We start from the raw sequence: 18,992 nt of genomic DNA, 5'->3' as shown, positions 1-18,992 counted from the left end.
GTTGAATGTGGCCTTGTATTTGTCATGCTTGATAGTCACTAAAGAACAGATACATATAATAGAGCATTGGCTACTTAATACTAAGGTAACTTGTGTTTTACGATGCCTTTATTCATGTGTAATGTATAAAATGTAATCTCAAAGTACATGGTGTCTTGCAGCTGACAAGTTTATGTATTAGTGTGTTTTTCTGGCATTTCTGAACCAGAAGTACATTGGGAGTCTTCACCAGAGTTTCTATTCTAAAATGCGTCTCTGGACAACAGAGTAAAATGGTTTGAGACCAATTTTCTTTTTTAACTCCAGTTAAGCTTTTCTAGATGTGTAGATGTTCAAAAGAATTGAGCTAACATGGCTGATGCATTGATCAGTGGTAATATTCTATTCTTCTCCCACTCACTCCTATGGTCAATTTAGAGTGTTCAATTCACCTAATCCCCACATTGCATGTTTTTGGACTGTGGGAGGAAGCCGGAGAACCCGGAGAGAACCCACGCACACAACATGCAAACTCCATGCAGAAAGGCCCTTGCTCCAACCGGGGCTCGAACCCGGGTCTTCTCGCTGCAAGGCGAGAGTGCTAACCACTACACCACCGTGTGGACCTAAGAACAATGTATAATAATGAAAATGACATTATTGTTTCCCCTTTTGTTTGAGGTCAGCATGACACACACACACACACGCACACTGAAACATTTATAAAACCTCTGAGGCCCATGCCCAGATTTGTTGAACCACATTGAACTAAACAAACATGTATGCAAATAATCATAATCATTAATCAGAAATAAGTGTGATTACTCTTCTTGCCGTACATAAGAAGCCTTACCAATGATAAATTAATTAATTTAATTTGATCCCTCGCTGCCTTTGATCGTAGTCGCGTATGCAAAACAGCTCGACTCAACACCCAGGGAAAACAAAAATCGACATGTGACAACACTTGAAAGGTTCAGGCAATCCAGGGAATGACTTGACATACCGCACTGGCCGCTAGATGGCGCAAATGACGCACGAGAGCTAAACGTGTCGGGGCACGCGCAGACCTGACTGATGTTTGAGCAGTTGGAATTTTCTCCGGAGTGAGTTCAGGGGAGAAATTGAAGAAAAGTTTATGTGTTCGTTCCTCTCTGTGACTCGAATGTGGTTCACGTCTCACCACCGCGGCCACAGGAAGTTCACTAGTGTCCACCGAGAGTCTCCACAGACATGGCAGCCGCTGAACTTTACTCTCAGGTTGGTAAATTCACCTTTTCTCTCTCTTGTGTCGCTTGTTGAGCTCATTTAACAGTTTCCTCCGGCCGACATCGCCTGACTCACCGTTTCATATATCCATCAAAAATAATGCTTGACTTGTGACCAGACAGCGTTTAATTTATTGCTTTATAAAAAAAAAGTATGGCTTATTTTTTAGCAATTGACATTTAACTACTCCATTTTGATTGATTTCTGAACAAAATAAAGTCAATTCAGCTTTTAAAATGTTACTCTGACATACTTTTTTTTGATACTCTTCTTAGTTTTGTTTAAAAAAAACAAAAACCACTCATTTGATAAATCAAAAAAATAATTTGCTGATTAATTTATTAAGAAGATAATCTCTAGTTGCACCTCTAATAAATATTGTATGCCTTCTTAAATATCCAGTCTCCATCCACATTATCCTCATGGTCATGGTCACTTTACTGCTGAAGTTTTGAGCACAAAAATGTAGTTCAAAAAATTAAGATCTAATAAAAGATGAATAGAGATCCAAGTGGAGATCCAAGACAGCTGTGCAATAGGCACATGAAGAAGATGAAGTTTTCTTTAAAAAAAAAAAAGAAATAATGAAAAAAGGATGTGTTAATAAAAGTGTAGTGGTTGAATGACTCTGACTCTGGTTTTCCCTCTGCCCATCAGTTTGCCCGTGTTTGGCTTCCAGATGCAGCTGAAGTGTGGAAGCCAGCAGACCTTATCAAGGATTTCACTCCTGGGGACCTGACACTGTCTCTGCAGCTGGAGGATGGCACGGTGAGGGAGGGAACATGCACACACATAGGGATGGGACAATACACAATTATTGTACACTGTATAATATACATGCATTCAATACACAATTATTGCACAACGTGATAGAAAGTACTCACCAAGTTGATTGTGGTGAATTTCTATTATCAAGACAATCTTGATCAATTTTCAATCATTTATATTTCATGTGAGTAACTTGAAGATGCAGCGTAGCTCACCAAATACAGTCCTAGTGATTTACAATGACCCGATTTAGGATTGATGTTTTTCAGTCAAAATCTGTTTTTCTACATTATATTACTACATATTGCAACATTTTTTGGTAACATGATTCTTGGTATGTTAGGTTGTCTTGCATATCTATAAACTTCATCATCTAAAATTGCCGCTATTCTTCTTAGGACACTGTGGTGACTTCCATTTGTTTGGACAGCTTTAACAAAGTGTTATCCCTAAACTTAACCTTACTACAATTCAAATCCTGTCTTTTTAAGAAAACCTGGTCCTAAAGAGGTAACAATTATGTGTACACATATATTGTAGATTCTCAAGCAACACACACACCTTGTGTGCTGCTTTTTGGTATGTGGAACAAAGTGGCTTTAAAAGATGTGGATTGTTGGATAAAAATGTTGAAATATTGCAGTGACATTGCATTTGCCCAGCTCTGTTGCTACCTGCGGCTACAAGGTCGAGTTTGGGCATGCACGTCAGGTAAGTATTATCAGGAGTTTGCAAAAATGAGGGAAGTGCTACTAGTTAGTTTTGACATAATGCTACTATTATGTATTTAATCAACAATTTTTTGTTTGTAAATACAGACCTAAAAACAATGCTTGTTTTTAGGTCTGTATTTACTGCTTGTACAATGTAAGATGACAGGACTAATGCTTTATATACTCAAAACTAACGTGTTGTGTATTTCTAGGAGGTGGAGTTCAAAATAGATGCCAGAACCAACAACCTGCCACCACTAAGAAACCCAAACATCCTGGTGGGAAAGAATGATCTCACTTCTCTTAGCTACCTCCACGAGCCAGCTGTGCTGCACAACCTTAAAGTGCGCTTTATCGTCTCCAAGTTGATTTACACGTACTGTGGTAATAATGAGCTTCATCTCCTTTGACTCTCACTATCACTGTAGACTTTGGAGCCCTGTACACTCTACACTCTGACATCATCTGCAGTACATTAGATGACAAATACTGTGATAATGCCTGCTCTTAAAGCTGTAGTGTGTCACCTTTACATATAAGCAAATGTCATTTTTATTCAAACTCTTGTCAAATGAGTTCATATAATGCTGATTAAGCCTATCAACTCCACGTGACTCTCTCTCTCGCTGTTTCCCAATATATAGGTGTTTTGTTTTCATGTCTGTGGCGACACATAGTGATGCATTTTATGTCATGACTGATGTAGGGAAGGCTGAAGCGCAACAGCTACACTAGTTAAGTGTGACAGCAGTGAACTTAAGTGAATGAACCATGGTTCTCTAAGTCATGGGTGGGGTAGTGAACTAACAAAATGAATGTTGAAAGAGAACAGTTAGAATATGGACCTGGATTTGTCCTTTCAGAAAGCTCTGCAGGGTCACCTGAGGCGTGGGATAAGTCTAGACGTGGTAGTCAACAGAAGTTACACACTGGACTTTTAAAGCAGCTCACGCCAAAATGTATACTTTTACCGAGTTTTTTTTTTTCCTTGTGTTTTTAGGAATTGTCCTGGTTGCCATAAATCCCTATGAGAGCCTGCCTATCTATGAAACTGACATCATCAATGCCTATAGTGGGCAGAACGTGAGGGACATGGACCCCCATATATTTGCAGTGGCAGAGAAAGCCTATAGACAGATGACCAGGTTGTGAAACATTTTAAACCTTTCAAAGCAAGTGAAATGTCCACCCTTGTTCTTCAATGATGCTTCTGCTTTATTTGACCTTTTCATTATTATCATGTTTTAATGCAGGGATGAAAGAAACCAGTCCATCATTGTGAGTGGTGAGTCTGGAGCTGGAAAAACCGTCTCTGCCAAATATGCAATGCGTTACTTTGCCACAGTCAGCTGCTCCTCCGGTGAGACGAGTGTGGAGGAGCGAGTCCTCGCCTCCAACCCCATCATGGAGGTGACATTTCCCATTGCACTGAAATAGGACGAGAAACACGTATTACTTTTACTGATTTGTTTTTTTTACTGTGTTTTTTAGGCCCTTGGGAACGCTAAGACAATAAGGAATGACAACAGCAGTCGCTTTGGGAAGTACATTGAGATCGGGTTTGACAAGCGGTATCGCATAATTGGAGCTAACATGAGGACCTACTTGCTGGAAAAGTCTAGAGTGGTGTTTCAGGTAATTTCATTGGTATGGGTTTAATTTGCATGTCTATATGTGACTAGCTTGTTAAAGACTCTTGTTGGCATGTACCATCTTATATAATGACATGATATAATATATCAGTATAATAATATAATGATAGTGTTCAATGTTACTAAATGCATTTTCAGACCATGTATTATTATTTACCTGGTTCCCATACTTTTAGGCCCATGGAGAAAGAAACTACCACATATTCTACCAGCTGTGTGCCTCTTCACATTTATCAGAGTTCAAAGCTTTCAAGTTGGGTATGTGAATCTCTGAAATATAGTGTTCTGTTTATTATGATATAGACATTATTTGAAAGAATATTTTTTATGTTTTATGCTTATAGGTTGTGCAGATGACTTTCACTGCACTAACCAGGGCCAGAGCCCAGTCTTGGATGGAGTTGATGATGCCAAAGAGATGTGCAGTACCAGGAGGGCTTTCTCTCTGTTAGGTAAGTCTCAGTTACTTCGTTTTCAGTAAAAATGTGCATTTACAGCACATATGTTAAATATTTAAGGTGCTCCACATACTTTATATAACAAATGCCCGCTATATTCAAGCACTTGTCATATGAGTCCACACAATGCTGATTACATCTATCAGCTCCAACCGACTCTTACTGGGACTGATCAGGCGAGGTGGTAGAAGCACACAGCAAAGAGTAACACAGAGTAAAGGGAGACTATAGCTGAAAACATCAAGAAGAGCCCATGAAAAGTTTGAGAAATGGATTGTACTGTTAGAAATGAACCTAGATGTTCAAAAGGACTTTACAGTCGTGTTATAATGTTGGCTTCTCACAAGTAGGATTGGTCAATATTGTTTTGGTAATTCCCTGTAGTTCACAGGGTGCGATATACGCTCCATGCTGGGTCCTTGATTATTATTGATTCTGCCAAGGTTATGTATGTTTATGAGTAGCATAACTCAAAAAGAAAAGGATAGAATAAGATGACATTTTCTGAGGAAGTAAGTTGTGGCCCATGAAAGAATCATTGGACATGGGTCCAGATTCAGGAATTTTCTTTAAAACAACATTTAATCCCGTGAGAAAGGGGAGTGTATTAACACAGAGCCAAACTATGTGGCATTGGTGGAGGTTTGCAGGTCTCTATGTCTCTGAGTGCTTTCTCTATTTGTTTTATTTGGTTTGTTTTCACTGCAGGAATCAGTGAAAGTGTTCAAATGGAAATTTACCAAATTCTGGCAGCACTTCTTCACCTCAGCAACATGGAAGTAAAAGATCAGTCAGGAGACCGAAGCAGCATCTTGGTAAATACCAATTAACCCTGAAGACAACATGAGAGCTCACTATTATCCAATTCATTGTCTATTATATGTGCAAATGCAATAATGAGGTTATGTAGATGAGTATAATTTATGTATTCCCAGCCAGATGACTGCCACCTGATGGTGTTTTGTGAGCTGATGGACGTGCCACGTGATGAAATGGCCCATTGGTTTTGCCACAGGAAACTCAAGACAACCACAGAAACCTACGTGAAATCTGTCGCCAAAATAAATGCTGTCAATGGCCGAGATGCTCTGGCGAAACACATCTATGCCAAACTCTTCAACTGGGTTGTGGACAGTATTAACAGTGCCTTAAAATCTGCAGCAAAACAACACTCATTCATTGGTGTGCTGGACATTTACGGGTACTGTATATTGTGCACCTGATTTTTGGCTTTTTCATTTATCTCTTCTTCCCCCAGCTGATCAAATACTGTATGTCGTTATTTTAACTTTTTCTTCAGGTTTGAAACATTCGACATCAACAGCTTTGAACAGTTTTGCATCAATTATGCCAATGAGAAGCTTCAACAGCATTTCAACCTGGTATGTGCCTTTTGCTGTGCAACGCGTACATTTTCTCGTCAAATTTAAACTAATCCTTTTTTTGCTGTCCCTCCCTACAGCATGTCTTCAAACTGGAGCAAGAGGAGTACATGAAAGAGGAGATCCCTTGGACACTGATTGATTTCTATGACAACCAGCCATGCATTAATCTCATTGAGGCCAAGCTGGGTGTCCTGGACCTTCTTGATGAGGAATGTAAGGTAAAATACCATGCTTTACTTAAGTCATCAAAAGTATGTACGGTTTCCTTCCCCTGCAGCGATCTCCACCACACTGTGTTTGGAGATCATGAGTAATGTCATGACTAAGTGATGTGTCACTTCTTCCTCTTTCCACAGATGCCCAAAGGCTCTGATGACACATGGGCCCAGAAACTGTACAATACCCTCCTGAAGCAAAATGCGCACTTTGATAAACCTAGGTTATCAAATAGAGCGTTCATCATTCACCACTTTGCCGATAAGGTACGTGACTGCCCAGTAAAAGTCATGTTTACAGTGTGAGAGAGATACAGACATGACTTCATTTCAAATTTTGACCGCTGGTTTAACAGGATTAATTTTCAGCCCCCCACAAGGTCACAAAATTGTAGAAAATTATATGCTCTGAGGCTGAATGTAGCTTTCTTTTAAAAGCAAGGAGGAAATTTGCAAGAGAGAGAGATACAGACATGACTAAATTTCAAATTCTGACTGCTGGTTTAATAGGATTCATTTTCAGCCCCCCACAAGGTCACAAAATTGTAGAAAATGATATGCTCTGTGGCTGAATGTAGCATTCATTTAAAAGCAAGGAGGACATTTGCACACCTTTTGGACAAGTCTCAAATACTGAGGTACATTTCAGGTTAAGACATTTCTTTACGCTCTTTAAGTCAGGTAAAACAGAAAGTTGTTTTACTCATCCTATTGCATAGTATGTGCTCCTCTTTAGTAAAAGTGTAGTCTTTGCAAATCGCAGAGTTACCTTCTCATTGGTCTGCATCATAAGTGATATAGATTCTCTGACCGTTAACTACAGATGGACTTCGTTCCTAAGAAGGTTTGAAACATTTGAATGTATTTTAGTGGTTTTTAAACAGTGGGTTTGAACATTTTGGGGGTGTTGTTCTTGTAGAGAGGGATTTTTGTCACAACCCCTCATACTATGGCCTGTCTATCAGTGAGTCTATCTATTTTATCACGATTAAAGTTTGAGGCTTGCTCTTGAAGGAGTGTTGAAAAAACCAGATAATTGTGCTTTAGAAAACAACACATACTTGATAAACACAGAATAATTTCACCAATCTGAGGCAAAACATTCAGAGCAATTATGTGTGACATCTCATGATGTTGATATTTACAGAACCTTTGTTATTATCATATTGAAGTAAATTAAATTGCAATACACTGTATATTGTTATTGACTTATTATTTTCTACTTCTACTTAAAATTGAGATCTAAATCTAAACTGGTATTTCGTCCAGGGTATAACCTGCTCTTTCACAGGCTTGCACTCCTCCCAGCACAGACCAGGATGACTCATGTTTCCTAGTAAAGAGCACAAACAATTTGTCTGCAAAGTCTTAATTCTGTGCTTTCAGCACAAATCTGTGGGACGAATTGGTCTTTTTCAGACGCTGGAGTTGACCTTTTGCTCTTAGCTAAAGAACGCAGTGTGACCTGGTGTTTTGTGCCTAGGTGGAGTACCAGTGTGCAGGCTTCCTGGAGAAAAACAAGGACACAGTCAATGAGGAGCAGATAAATGTGCTCAAAAAGAGCAAGGTGAAAGTCAAAAATGTGTTTACAATATTTAAATGTATTAACTGTCAGTCTTTTTTGTGGTACAAGTTAGAAATGTATTCAGCTTTTGTGTATGCGTCGTAAATCATTCAGCACACGCCCTGGAATTGTTCAGCTAGAACTAATAGAGGAAATACATCCACTGCTGAATGTCAGATTTAAAAACAGTGCCATCTGCTGTACAATGACAACTTTGTTTTAAACCCTGAAAAATGATATTTGCAGTTTGATTTGCTGTTGAAACTGTGTGAGGACGAGGAGAAGGCAGCAAGCTCTACTAACAAACTTACCAGCACCATTGGACGAGCTGGTCAGAGTCAGAGAGACAAGAAGAAGACTGTTGGACTGCAGGTGAGGTCAAGAAACATTACATGTTGTCATTTGAGAGTATTTGGTCATACAGTTCCAGTATTACATTTCATACCTGCACAAAACCAGAGGAAGATGAATTATTAAACACGTTTGCAGAGAAGGATTAAATTATAGATATTTGGATACTGTCCACGTGGTCATAAGACAAATTATTATAGTGGACATTAAAAAAGAAAGATTGCACATTGCTGTAAACATACCAACATTTTGTTGCCGTCTTGTCTTAGTTTCGACAGTCTCTCCATTTGCTGATGGACACTCTGACTGCTACGACTCCTCATTACGTACGCTGCATTAAGCCAAATGACCATAAAACTCCCTTCACGTGAGGATGATTTCCTTTTCTGTTTTTGATCATTTGCACTTTAACAAGCACTGATAAAGAACGAGTGCTGAATAATGTATGTTTATATGTTATTTTTTTATAAAGCTTGGACCCTCAGAGGGCAGTGCAGCAGCTGCGAGCATGTGGAGTCCTTGAGACGATCCGCATCTCAGCAGCAGGCTTTCCATCAAGGTAACATTGAAATAAAAATAAATAATGAACAGTGAGATGAATGAGATAAGTGCACTGCAGGGCTATTGTGCAGATAACAGAGTTGACACCCAGGAAAATGGCAGCTAGTAAGTGACAAAATGCAGGCTTCAGAGGAGATGTGAGCAGGAAATATGAGAATGTCCAACAGAGTAGTCTTGAACTCGAGCTTCATGTTATTAAAATGAATTTTGTAATTTGTGCCATTTGTTTGAATATTACAGGTGGACCTATCAAGAATTCTTTAATCGTTATCGCGTCCTCATGAAGCAAAAAGATATTCTCAGTGATCTAAAACAGACATGCAAAAGTGTCCTTGAAAAACTTGTAAAGGTATGTCTTGATTGTGTGAAAGCAATAACTGCCATAGTGTTGACAACAACATAAATGTAACTTTTGCACTAAAATATGGCATATCACTTGTTCCTAGGACCAGGATAAATATCAGTTTGGCAAAACCAAGATCTTCTTCAGGGCTGGTCAGGTGGCTTACCTGGAGAAGCTGCGTTCTGATAAGCTGCGAATGGCTTGTGTCCGCATCCAGAAGACCATTCGCTGCTGGTTGGCTCGCAAAAAGTACCTGAGGATGAGGGAATCTGCCATCACCATTCAGAGACACGTACGGGGTCACCAGGCACGTTGGTGAGTTGAGACTTTAACAGCAGAATTATTTCAAATACTCTTATATTTCTCATGTGTGATGTTTTTTTCCTGTCAGTTATGTTCAGCATCTGCGAAGAACCAGGGCTGCTGTTGTCATTCAAAAGAACGTGCGTATGTGGATCATGAGGAGACGCTACCAGCAGCAGCGCTCTGCAGCTATCACCATCCAGTGCTTCGTGAGGGCCTCCATTGCTAGAAAGCAGTATTATAAGGTCATTTGCTACTTCCTAAAACTTGTCGAGACCAGTTAAAACTACCACATGAATACTATAAATAGTCTTATGTTCTTGTCTTTGGTTTCACAGTTGATGTTTGAGCAGAAGGCTTTAATCATCCAGAAGTGGGTTAAAGGCTGGCTGGCCAGGCGGCACTACAGACGCACTGTAGCAGCTATCGTTCTGCTGCAGAGCTGTGTACGTCGCATACAGGCCAAGAAGGAATTAAAGAAGCTGAAAGTGGAAGCACGCTCAGTGGAGCACTTTAAGAAGCTCAACACTGGCATGGAGAACAAAATTATGCAGTTGCAGCACAAGATAAATGATCAGGTAAATGTTGTGAGAGGATGGATGTGTAGTTTTTTTCTGCGTTACATAGTTTGTGAATGAACCATTAGAAATAACAGTGTGGAAGAGAGACACAAGGTCACTGGGAGTTGTCGAATCACATGCACGGCATGTGTGTGCATCTTCCCCTGCAGCAAAAAGAAAACAAAGAGCTCCGTGAGAAGCTGAGTGTTGTGGAGAGGACTCTGAGTATGGAGAGAGGGAGACAGAGCAAAGAGATGGAAAACCTACGTAGATCAGAGCACGAGGCCAGAGCGAAGGCAGAAACACTCCCTTCTATACTGGAGCAGCTTTCCTTCCTGCAGCACGAGTTGGAAAACACACGTAAGGCGAAAGAAAACCTGGAGGAGCAGAAAAGGGTCTACATGGAGCAGACACAACAGGTATGTCTGCTATACACTCATTTAGGGTAATCCAAATTGACTGCCTTCATTAGAAATTATTTGAATTATATTTAAAAAAAATTGGGTTATTATTGTTGGAAATATACAAGCAATATCAGTGTCATTTAGTCAGACATACTTTCCAACAGTAAGCTCTCGTTCATAGTTCCCTTTCATGTATTTTTAATCCTTTATTAGTTATTTAATAATTTATTTTACTTTTTCTTGTAAAGGCTGGTTTGCGTTCTCAAATATTTTTGTTGGGTTTTAGACCTGCTTTAATCCGTTGACAAAAGGAGCAGAGTAGCATGTGGCTGCTTATGTTATTTACAGTTTTTGCCTTTAAAAAGCTAAGTTTTTGCCTTCACCTCCCTTTCTGTATGAAGTAAGCAACACAACTCAAAAAGTTACAGAAGGATTTATTAAAGGCGACATAGACCGGACGCTCCAATTAACACTCCTCTCACCACCGTAGCACCTCCTGGTGCGGGCACTAGTCCGGGCACATCCGGTTGCGTACATTCAACCGCAGAAGAAGAAGAACTACTCTCGTTGTAGCTGCTGAGATGCAGAGCATCCACCGTGCCAGAGGGGGAGCTGTGTATCTGAGAGCTGGCCTACCAATTACGTCACTTCCAGGTACCTGGCCAATCACAGGACAGTGGGAAAGCTCTCGTTGGCTGGCCAATCACAACACAGTCCACGTTCTGGGGGTGTGATTTTGGTCTGAAACAGCGCGGCTGACAAGAGTGTCAGTGAGAAGATATTTTGATCGGCTTGTTTGCAGCAACTAGGAGGTTTTTAACCATGAAAACAAGTTAATATATGTAGACCTCCATAACTAAAATATATGTGCGATACAAGCATTCGATGTCACCTTTAAATTTTGATGGTGATCCGGATCACCTGTATTGACAATGTAGGAAACAAGGAGTGGCCTTGGTGGAGGTTTGTTCTATGAGAGGCTTTGTTTCTTTTCACAGAAATAATATGTTTATAATAATTTTTGCATTCAGGTGATCGGGGATCTTAATATGAAGAACAGCTTGTTGAGCAGGGAGAAAGATGAGCTGAACACTCAAATCCTTGAACAAGCCCAGAAGTTAACAGGTACTAAGCAGTTCACCTTGAATCTTTACAGTTGATTGGGAGGAAAAGTTAATTTTCCAATAAATAAAGCACAATTGTTTTGTTTCAGAGGTTACAACCAACACTGAGGACACAAAACAACTGGAGAAAGACTTGAGTGAAGAACGCTCTCGCTACCAAAGTCTGCTGAGTGAGCACCTGCAGCTGGAGGAGCTGCACAGAGATCTGAAAGAAGAGATGAATCCGAGCATTGTGAGGACCTTTAGTTTGGCTTTACTTGGTTTTCACGCTGAACCATTACTTGTCATTTGAAACCTATTTATTCATAGATTTATATAACAAACGTTGTGTGTGCAGAGCTTTTTTACTAAGCCCAAAGAAACTGTTGAAAAAATATATTTTGCATAATAAGTAGACTGAATTTTTCTAAAGGTGGTATACATTTAGGTCAGGCTGTTTATTCTTTCACTCACATTTTTTTCCTATGTGTTTGTTGCACCAGAGTTACCAGAGTTCAAGCAAATGTGATCACAAGAGGAGTGACTCCAACTACAGCAGTAACTCGTCTGATTTTAGCCTGAGCTTAGGTTCCACAGAGGGAGAAGACAGTCCCATACAAACAGAGGTAATGGACTAGACCACATTATATCATAACCATCATAATCATAAACCTTTGCATTGGCAATTTAAAAAAACTACATTAACACATTACTAGAAAATTTGCATGGTGGAATGTTCATGTTTTTATGATCTAAAAAGTGTTACTTATCAACAGACTTGTGCCATAAAGGTTTAACATGCTGTAATTCCCATAGTTGGATAAAAATGTTTATTATTGATAGATTTTTCCTACTAAAGATCATGTGATTCCAATAACATGAGGGTTGTTGTTCAGATGAATACATGCTGCTTTACAAGAAACTTATTTAATTTATTTAAGGTATGGAAAGTAGAGGGATTTCTTGATGTCAGATGGTTTTGTGATGGTAAATTTACAATCTACACCCTGGGAACCGGACAAACATTCCTTGGAACAACTGTGGCCCTGTCTGTTATAATCCAATTAGTGCAGCATTGTGGCAACATTATGGACACATTCATCAGTTTATTCTTGCTGTGTTATGTCAGGATGAGAGCCAGTCGACAGTGGACTTGCCTGTCCTTTTGAAGCTCCAGAGGAAATTGAAGGACTTGGAGCAGGACAAACTGTCACTGTGGCAGCAGCTGGATAAGAAGGAAGAAGTCCAGCAAGAGAAGGCAAAAGTAGGCACTGAAACATCAGTCATGTTTAGACTTCATAGGCTTTTAATTGTTTTTCACCAGTGCTTGTAGTTAAACGGTTGATATGGTTCATATTATGTGTATGTTCTCCAAAAAGGAAGTGGAGGAGCAGACAGCTGTTGCCAGAGCAGAACTGGATTTGGAAATACTGAAGGTACGACTTTGTCAGCTGTACAGTAAAGATTAGAGTGCGGTTTGGGCCATAGTTTTTCTGTCCAAACCTAACCAAGCCCAAGAGAACACTGATCAAACCCAACACATGCCCTGCATGTTTGGTTCAAGCCTGACCTGAACCCAATATAGTCGAAGTAAACTAAATACACACAAATCACATACCAAAGTTATCAAGAAGCACTTCTGAGTATGATAGACTTTGATATGATAGAATTTCAGACTCGCCATTAACCGAACATTAGTTCTTCCTCACTAAATCTTGTTGAACTGTTGTATAAGCCAACCATTGTGGTTTGAGTTGTTGAAGAGGAAATGGATAGCATACTTTATGCACGGCTTCAGTAGCTGTGTAAATGTTGTAAATAGTAAGGGCTGGTTCTAAACAAAAACACTAGATCAATCACTTATTGGTTTCTACTTATTATCACTTATTCTTAATAGTTATACATCTATTTGTTAAATGTCCACACCATCATTTCAATAAAGACAGCATTTTCACCCTTTCAAATTCACCCAAATAACTTGAAATTACCATGTGAGTTGGTGTGACTGAGCCCAGACTGAGCCACACTGTGATTTCAGGGTTTTTGTCCGTTCTTGAATAGAACCAGACATACATTTCTAAATGTCTTCATGCAGCGGCAAGAGTTGGAGTCTGAGAACAAGAAGTTGAAGCAGGATCTAAATGAGCTGCGCAAGTCTCTGACCAATGAAAATAGTGAATTAGCACCTCCCGCTCCTGGATCTTCGCCCTACAACATACTGCTAGAACAACTCAACTCTTCCAATGAGGAGCTGGACGTGCGGAAAGAGGAAGTGTTGCTTCTTCGATCGCACATGGTCCGCCAAGAAGCTCTTAAACATAAGGTGAGGGAGAGTTACTTTTTTATATTTTTAGTTCATAGTAGGAATACTGTGAATTTAATTTGACAAAGTGTACATTTGACATTAATTAGCAATCATGCCATTTTTCTGACCTCTAGGACTCTCCACTGGGAGGAAGTGTAAATTTAGAGCTCAGTGAAATTCCCACATTTCAAGATATTGACAGGTGAGAACACTTCACTGATCTAAATTGTACACGCTTACTACAGGTTGACAGATAATTACTACACTGTCAAATAAAACAGGTATTACATTGCATTCTGTGTGGTGTTAAGAAGTCTAAATTAAAGTTGGACCTGGGGAAACTTAGTAATCCAGGATTAATGTGTCATCATTTTCTGTTGCTCCTCCTAAGATCACTTGACATCAAAAACCTGAATGAAGATGGAGAGCTATGGCTGGCTTATGAAGGCTTGAAAGAGACCAATAGGTAATGAAGTAATAATCTGTTATTGGTTAGTTTTATGTGATATTACTGCCATATGAAAACAAATATTATGTGTCTTCTGTTCCTCCTCCAGGCTTATGGAGAGCCAGATGCAGAAGCAGGAACGTGTTCATGGTGAGAAGTGTAGAGAGTTAACTGAGGAGATGAAGAGGCTGAAGGAAGAAGTTGAGCTGCAGAAGAAGCTGTTGAATCAGAGCCTCTTCTTGCCTGAAGATGCCCGAATCGATGCAAGCTTGAAGCATGAGATCACACGGCTTACCAAAGAGAACCTGGTGCGTCCACCTGTCTCTCATCACATCATTAGATACTCACTGATAAGATTTACATTGCAGTTCCTTGAAAATAAACTGTAACATGACTCTGGCCAGTACACGATTAAACTATTTAATCTGCTTATGTTCTGTTCTGTTTATATTTAAAGCTGTATTTACACTATTGTGCTTGAATAATTTCAGGAACTCATGGATCACCGAGAAAAACAAGAAAAAAACATACGCAAGTTGAAGAAACATCTTAAGTTTTACATAAGAAAAGTAGATGATTTTGAAGGTAATCACACAGTTCTGACTTCATATGCCATTTGTATTTTCTTGATGATAGTTGCACAACATTGTCTCTGTCTTTATTCATGTTGTGGTCTTGCTGTATTTAGAAAACATTCAGCAAATGAACAGTGGTTCCGCAATGAATGCTCCTGTCAAAGCAGTTCATATCACTCGCAAGGAGAAAGAAAAGCAAGGCATCTTGGAGTACAAGGAGGGCGACGAGAGCCGCATACTAAAACATCTGGTTGTAGGTATGTTTCCACTTGACTTGTTCAAGAAAACCAGGAGTCTTTCATCAACAAAGGACACGTTGTTTGTGCCTCACGTTTAATTGTTGTAATTGTCAGATATGAAGCCTCGCGGTGTAGCAGTCAGCTTCATTCCTGGGCTTCCAGCCTACATCATCTTCATGTGCCTACGATATGCAGACATTGTGAACAATGAACAGCGAGTCAGCACTCTGCTCCACTGCACCATCAGCAGCATCAAAGGGGTCATGAAGGTGCAGTGTATCACTTTAGTCTTTAATAAGTAAAGCATATTGATATCTGCAGTTCCTTTTTCAAACATTTTTTTTCTTCCCCCTTTTAAAGAGAAGAGGAGATGATTTTGAAGTGATGTCCTTCTGGTTGGCCAACACATGCCGGCTGATCAACTGTCTGAAGCAGTACAGTGGAGACGAGGTCAGCTGGAGGCTTTAGATGCTAATGTTTTTTTTCCCACAGCTCGATATGTGCCATTATTGACTCTGGATGTCGTCTGCACCACCTGTTTCTACTCTAGGTTTTCACAAAGCACAACACTGCAAAGCAGAATGAGCACTGCTTGTCCAACTTTGATCTGGCAGAGTACCATCAGGTTATTGGTGACCTGGCCATTCAAATCTACTATAAACTCATCAAGTGCATGGAGGACATCATGCAGCCTCTTATAGGTGAGCAGTCACAATTTTGCTTGCACAATGTAAAAACTAACATTGTTGTTGAATAGAATAGAATAAAATTAGTAGTGGATCTTGTTAAAACTAGTGCAATAAAAAGATTCCAACAGAAGACATACACACAATAATAAGTAAAGTACTTATTGGCACCCACAGGACATGTTGCTAAGGAATAGATTAGATTATTTGTGAATTTCTGTTTGAGTTCTGATGTCCCTGGGGAAGAAGCTGTTTAATCTGTACAGTCTAAGTGCTCCTGTGTCGCCTCCCTGATGGCAGCAAACTGAAAGGATCACAGCTCGGAGGATGGGAAGGATTTTTTATTATTTCCTCTGCTCTACTGAGGCACCGAGATGTTATTGTCAATAATAGAATGACATGGATTTTTATCTCCCTTCAATTCATGTGTAGTGGCAAGCATGCTGGAGCACGAGACAATCCAGGGAGTTCTGGGGTCCAAAACAACAGGCCAGAGGAAGAGAACCACAAGTTTTGCCGATGAGGGCGCTATTACATTGGAAGACCTCCTGCAGCGTCTCGGAATCTTCCTCACCACCATGACTCAACATGGCATGGACGAAGACCTCATTAAGCAGGTGGTAAAGCAGCAGTTTTACTCCATCTGTGCAGTCACCCTCAACAACCTTATGCTGCGGAAGGACATGTGCTCCTGGAGTAAAGGCCTACAGATCAGGTACAGCGAGGAAGAGACTCTGCTCATGATATTGTTCTTTGTGTAATTCAATTTGTGGGGGAGGAGAAAAGTGAAGAATTAGATTGTGTTGTTTTCTGACAATATTGGGCAAACTCACTCAGGTGGTATCTTGAGATGTCTACAAAGCCTACCAGTTAAGTCAGTTCAGCATTAATGGATATGGTGAAAGTGCTGTAATCAAATGTCAAAGTGTCACAATTTAAACAAAATGTGTAGTTTTTATTGTTTACTCAGTTTCAACACTTTCATGTCACATTCACAGTGACCGGAAAACATATAAGATACTTCTATATTCATGGCTACATCATCATCACCAAAACAACTTCTAGATACCTTATACACATCATTATATAATAATTATTCACATAAACTAGGAATACTTGCTAGATATATACAGTAGTTTGACTTACCAAACATGTATCTCTTTTAAATATCTTGTTTAGCTATTTAAATAATATTTGGTGCTACAGAATTGACAGTAACAGTAACAACAGGAAATCCATTTAATGCATTTGTCATTTTTTAAAAGTGGGTCCCCATGTAAAAAGTCAAGAAAACACTGATATTGGAAAATTTTAATATCCTCAAAGCAGTGTTCCGTTCTGTGGTACATAACAAGGCTCCCTTTTTAAAATGTGAGTTGTGAAACAGTCCAGTTTTGAATCACCCACACATACTGTAATCCTCTGTTTTGAACTTTTCTTAACCTGTGTTCACTGGCCCAATTGTTTGAGTAAAAAAAGAAAAAAAAAATTAAGTTCCTTAATTCAATCTACATTGTTTCTCACTTCCTCTGGCTTCAGGTACAATGTCTGGCAGTTGGAGGAGTGGCTGGCGGAGCAGAAGATGACTGACTGTGGTGCCAAGGAAACTCTGGAGCCACTTGTACAGGCTGCACAGCTTCTGCAGATCAAGAAGAAGACGGAGGCAGACGCACAAGCTATCTGCAGCATGTGCACTGCCCTCTCCACAGCGCAGGTCCATCATTTAATAAAGCTGTAGCCATTTTAAATGTCAGTATTGTATTTCTCCAGTGTTTGATTGTTGTTTCTTGTCTCTGTAGATTGTGAAAGTGTTGACCTTGTACACCCCAGTGATTGAATTTGAAGAGCAGGTGTCAACCTCTTTCATCACAACTATAAATGTGAGTCAGTGAAGAGATTTGTCAGTGTTTTCAGGAATACACTGGTCTTACCATTCAATGTTGATCCCAGATCTCTTTTTAAACAATATCTCTCTTTTCTTTATTTTAGAACATTTTGAAAGACAGAGCTGAGACATCTACTTTGATGATGGATAGCAAGAAGATCTTCTCTGTCACACTCCCCTTCACACCCTCATCTGTGGCACTGGAGACCATTCAGATTCCTGCGAGCCTGAACCTGAGCTTCATCACCCGTGTCTAGACCAAAGACTGCTGACCCGAACACTGTTCTCTCTGTTCTGTTTACCAAGTAAAAACCAAAATCTTTCTCACCATCACTGATTTTTGCATTAGAGCAGCAGAGAAAAACATTATCATGCATTAATGTTTCAACTTTTCAGCACTGCACAGTCAAACTGTAATAATTGTATGTGATGTTGATCTGCAAAACATCTTTTAAAGGTAATTTCTTGCCGTCAGATGCAGGTGAAGATACTATTTTGTGAAATGAGTTTCATAGTTAAACATTTTCCTACTGGTAACTATCAATTTGAGTGCAGTAAATGAACTAACCTTTTTATAAAAAATTATAACTGCAAGCAATTTTAATAATGTTTAGTACATTTAACAGCTAAATGCACAGATGTATATGTTAAAAAACGTCTCTTATATTATATGGTTGGTATTTTTGTCCTGACTATGCACACAGTAGTTATGTCTCCTATCATTTTGAATGGTCTTGTTATTAAGGAATGATGTATTTGAAAGAACTGGACAAGCCCCCCATTAAGTGTTATTGATCTTATAGATCAGGCTCAGTGTTTGAATGTGGGGTTTATGAACCACCAAGGAGTAGAAAATGTAGACAATTTGTATTTGTGACACACTCACTGTTGTTTGGCACAAACTTGTATTTAACTGGAGATAAACTTGCATGAACAAATATAAGCCAACTCTGGTCTGCACTCTAATCCTCATTTATTAGGTTGTAGACTCTCAGACTTGTCTAGGGCTTGACTCACTAGACCAATAACAGCTTTTTGTGGGTTGTCTCTGATATGAGTTAATATAACTAATATAAGTAAGGTGAATCTTTAATACTTAACACTGCTTCTTCATTGAAAAGTCCACAGACACTGAGAGTCAAGCTGGTGAAACACCTTATTTTATTTATTTGAATCATTTTAACTTGTGGTTTGTGTTAACTGGTCACTCACTGTTAGCTGGCTGA

The 18,992-nt window shown here is 39.4% G+C and overlaps 1 protein-coding gene across 1 annotated transcript; it reads left to right on the top strand.

Moving 5' to 3' along the window:
• Nucleotides 1-1,081: 1,081 nt before the first annotated feature.
• Nucleotides 1,082-18,866, top strand: LOC122775548 (unconventional myosin-Va-like). Its single transcript, XM_044035508.1, has 40 exons — nt 1,082-1,239; nt 1,906-2,016; nt 2,942-3,113; nt 3,730-3,874; nt 3,983-4,139; nt 4,221-4,364; nt 4,558-4,639; nt 4,726-4,833; nt 5,548-5,654; nt 5,775-6,040; nt 6,140-6,221; nt 6,302-6,442; nt 6,581-6,706; nt 7,923-8,006; nt 8,250-8,375; nt 8,624-8,721; nt 8,827-8,913; nt 9,156-9,264; nt 9,362-9,573; nt 9,650-9,806; nt 9,900-10,139; nt 10,292-10,540; nt 11,557-11,650; nt 11,739-11,881; nt 12,132-12,254; nt 12,758-12,892; nt 13,008-13,064; nt 13,724-13,951; nt 14,068-14,135; nt 14,325-14,399; nt 14,491-14,689; nt 14,873-14,966; nt 15,070-15,213; nt 15,310-15,464; nt 15,556-15,645; nt 15,746-15,896; nt 16,314-16,596; nt 17,421-17,595; nt 17,681-17,761; nt 17,871-18,866. The coding sequence occupies exons 1-40, from the start codon at nt 1,213-1,215 to the stop codon at nt 18,021-18,023; spliced, it is 5,478 nt and encodes a 1,825-aa protein (XP_043891443.1). The 5' UTR covers nt 1,082-1,212; the 3' UTR covers nt 18,024-18,866.
• The last annotated feature ends 126 nt before the right edge of the window (nt 18,867-18,992 follow it).

Source organism: Solea senegalensis, linkage group LG10 (assembly GCF_019176455.1).
Source record: "Solea senegalensis isolate Sse05_10M linkage group LG10, IFAPA_SoseM_1, whole genome shotgun sequence".
Classification (NCBI taxonomy): Eukaryota; Metazoa; Chordata; class Actinopteri; order Pleuronectiformes; family Soleidae; genus Solea; species Solea senegalensis.
This window is presented reverse-complemented; position numbering and strand designations above follow the sequence as displayed.

Bases quoted from the DNA above. Each gene is read 5' to 3' on its own strand.
- LOC122775548 (XM_044035508.1), top strand. From the start codon at position 1,213: ATGGCAGCCGCTGAACTTTACTCTCAG. The intron at 8,376-8,623 runs GTGAGGTCAAGA...GTCTTGTCTTAG, and splicing joins AGAAGACTGTTGGACTGCAG to TTTCGACAGTCTCTCCATTT. The intron at 14,967-15,069 runs GTAATCACACAG...TGCTGTATTTAG, and splicing joins AAAAGTAGATGATTTTGAAG to AAAACATTCAGCAAATGAAC.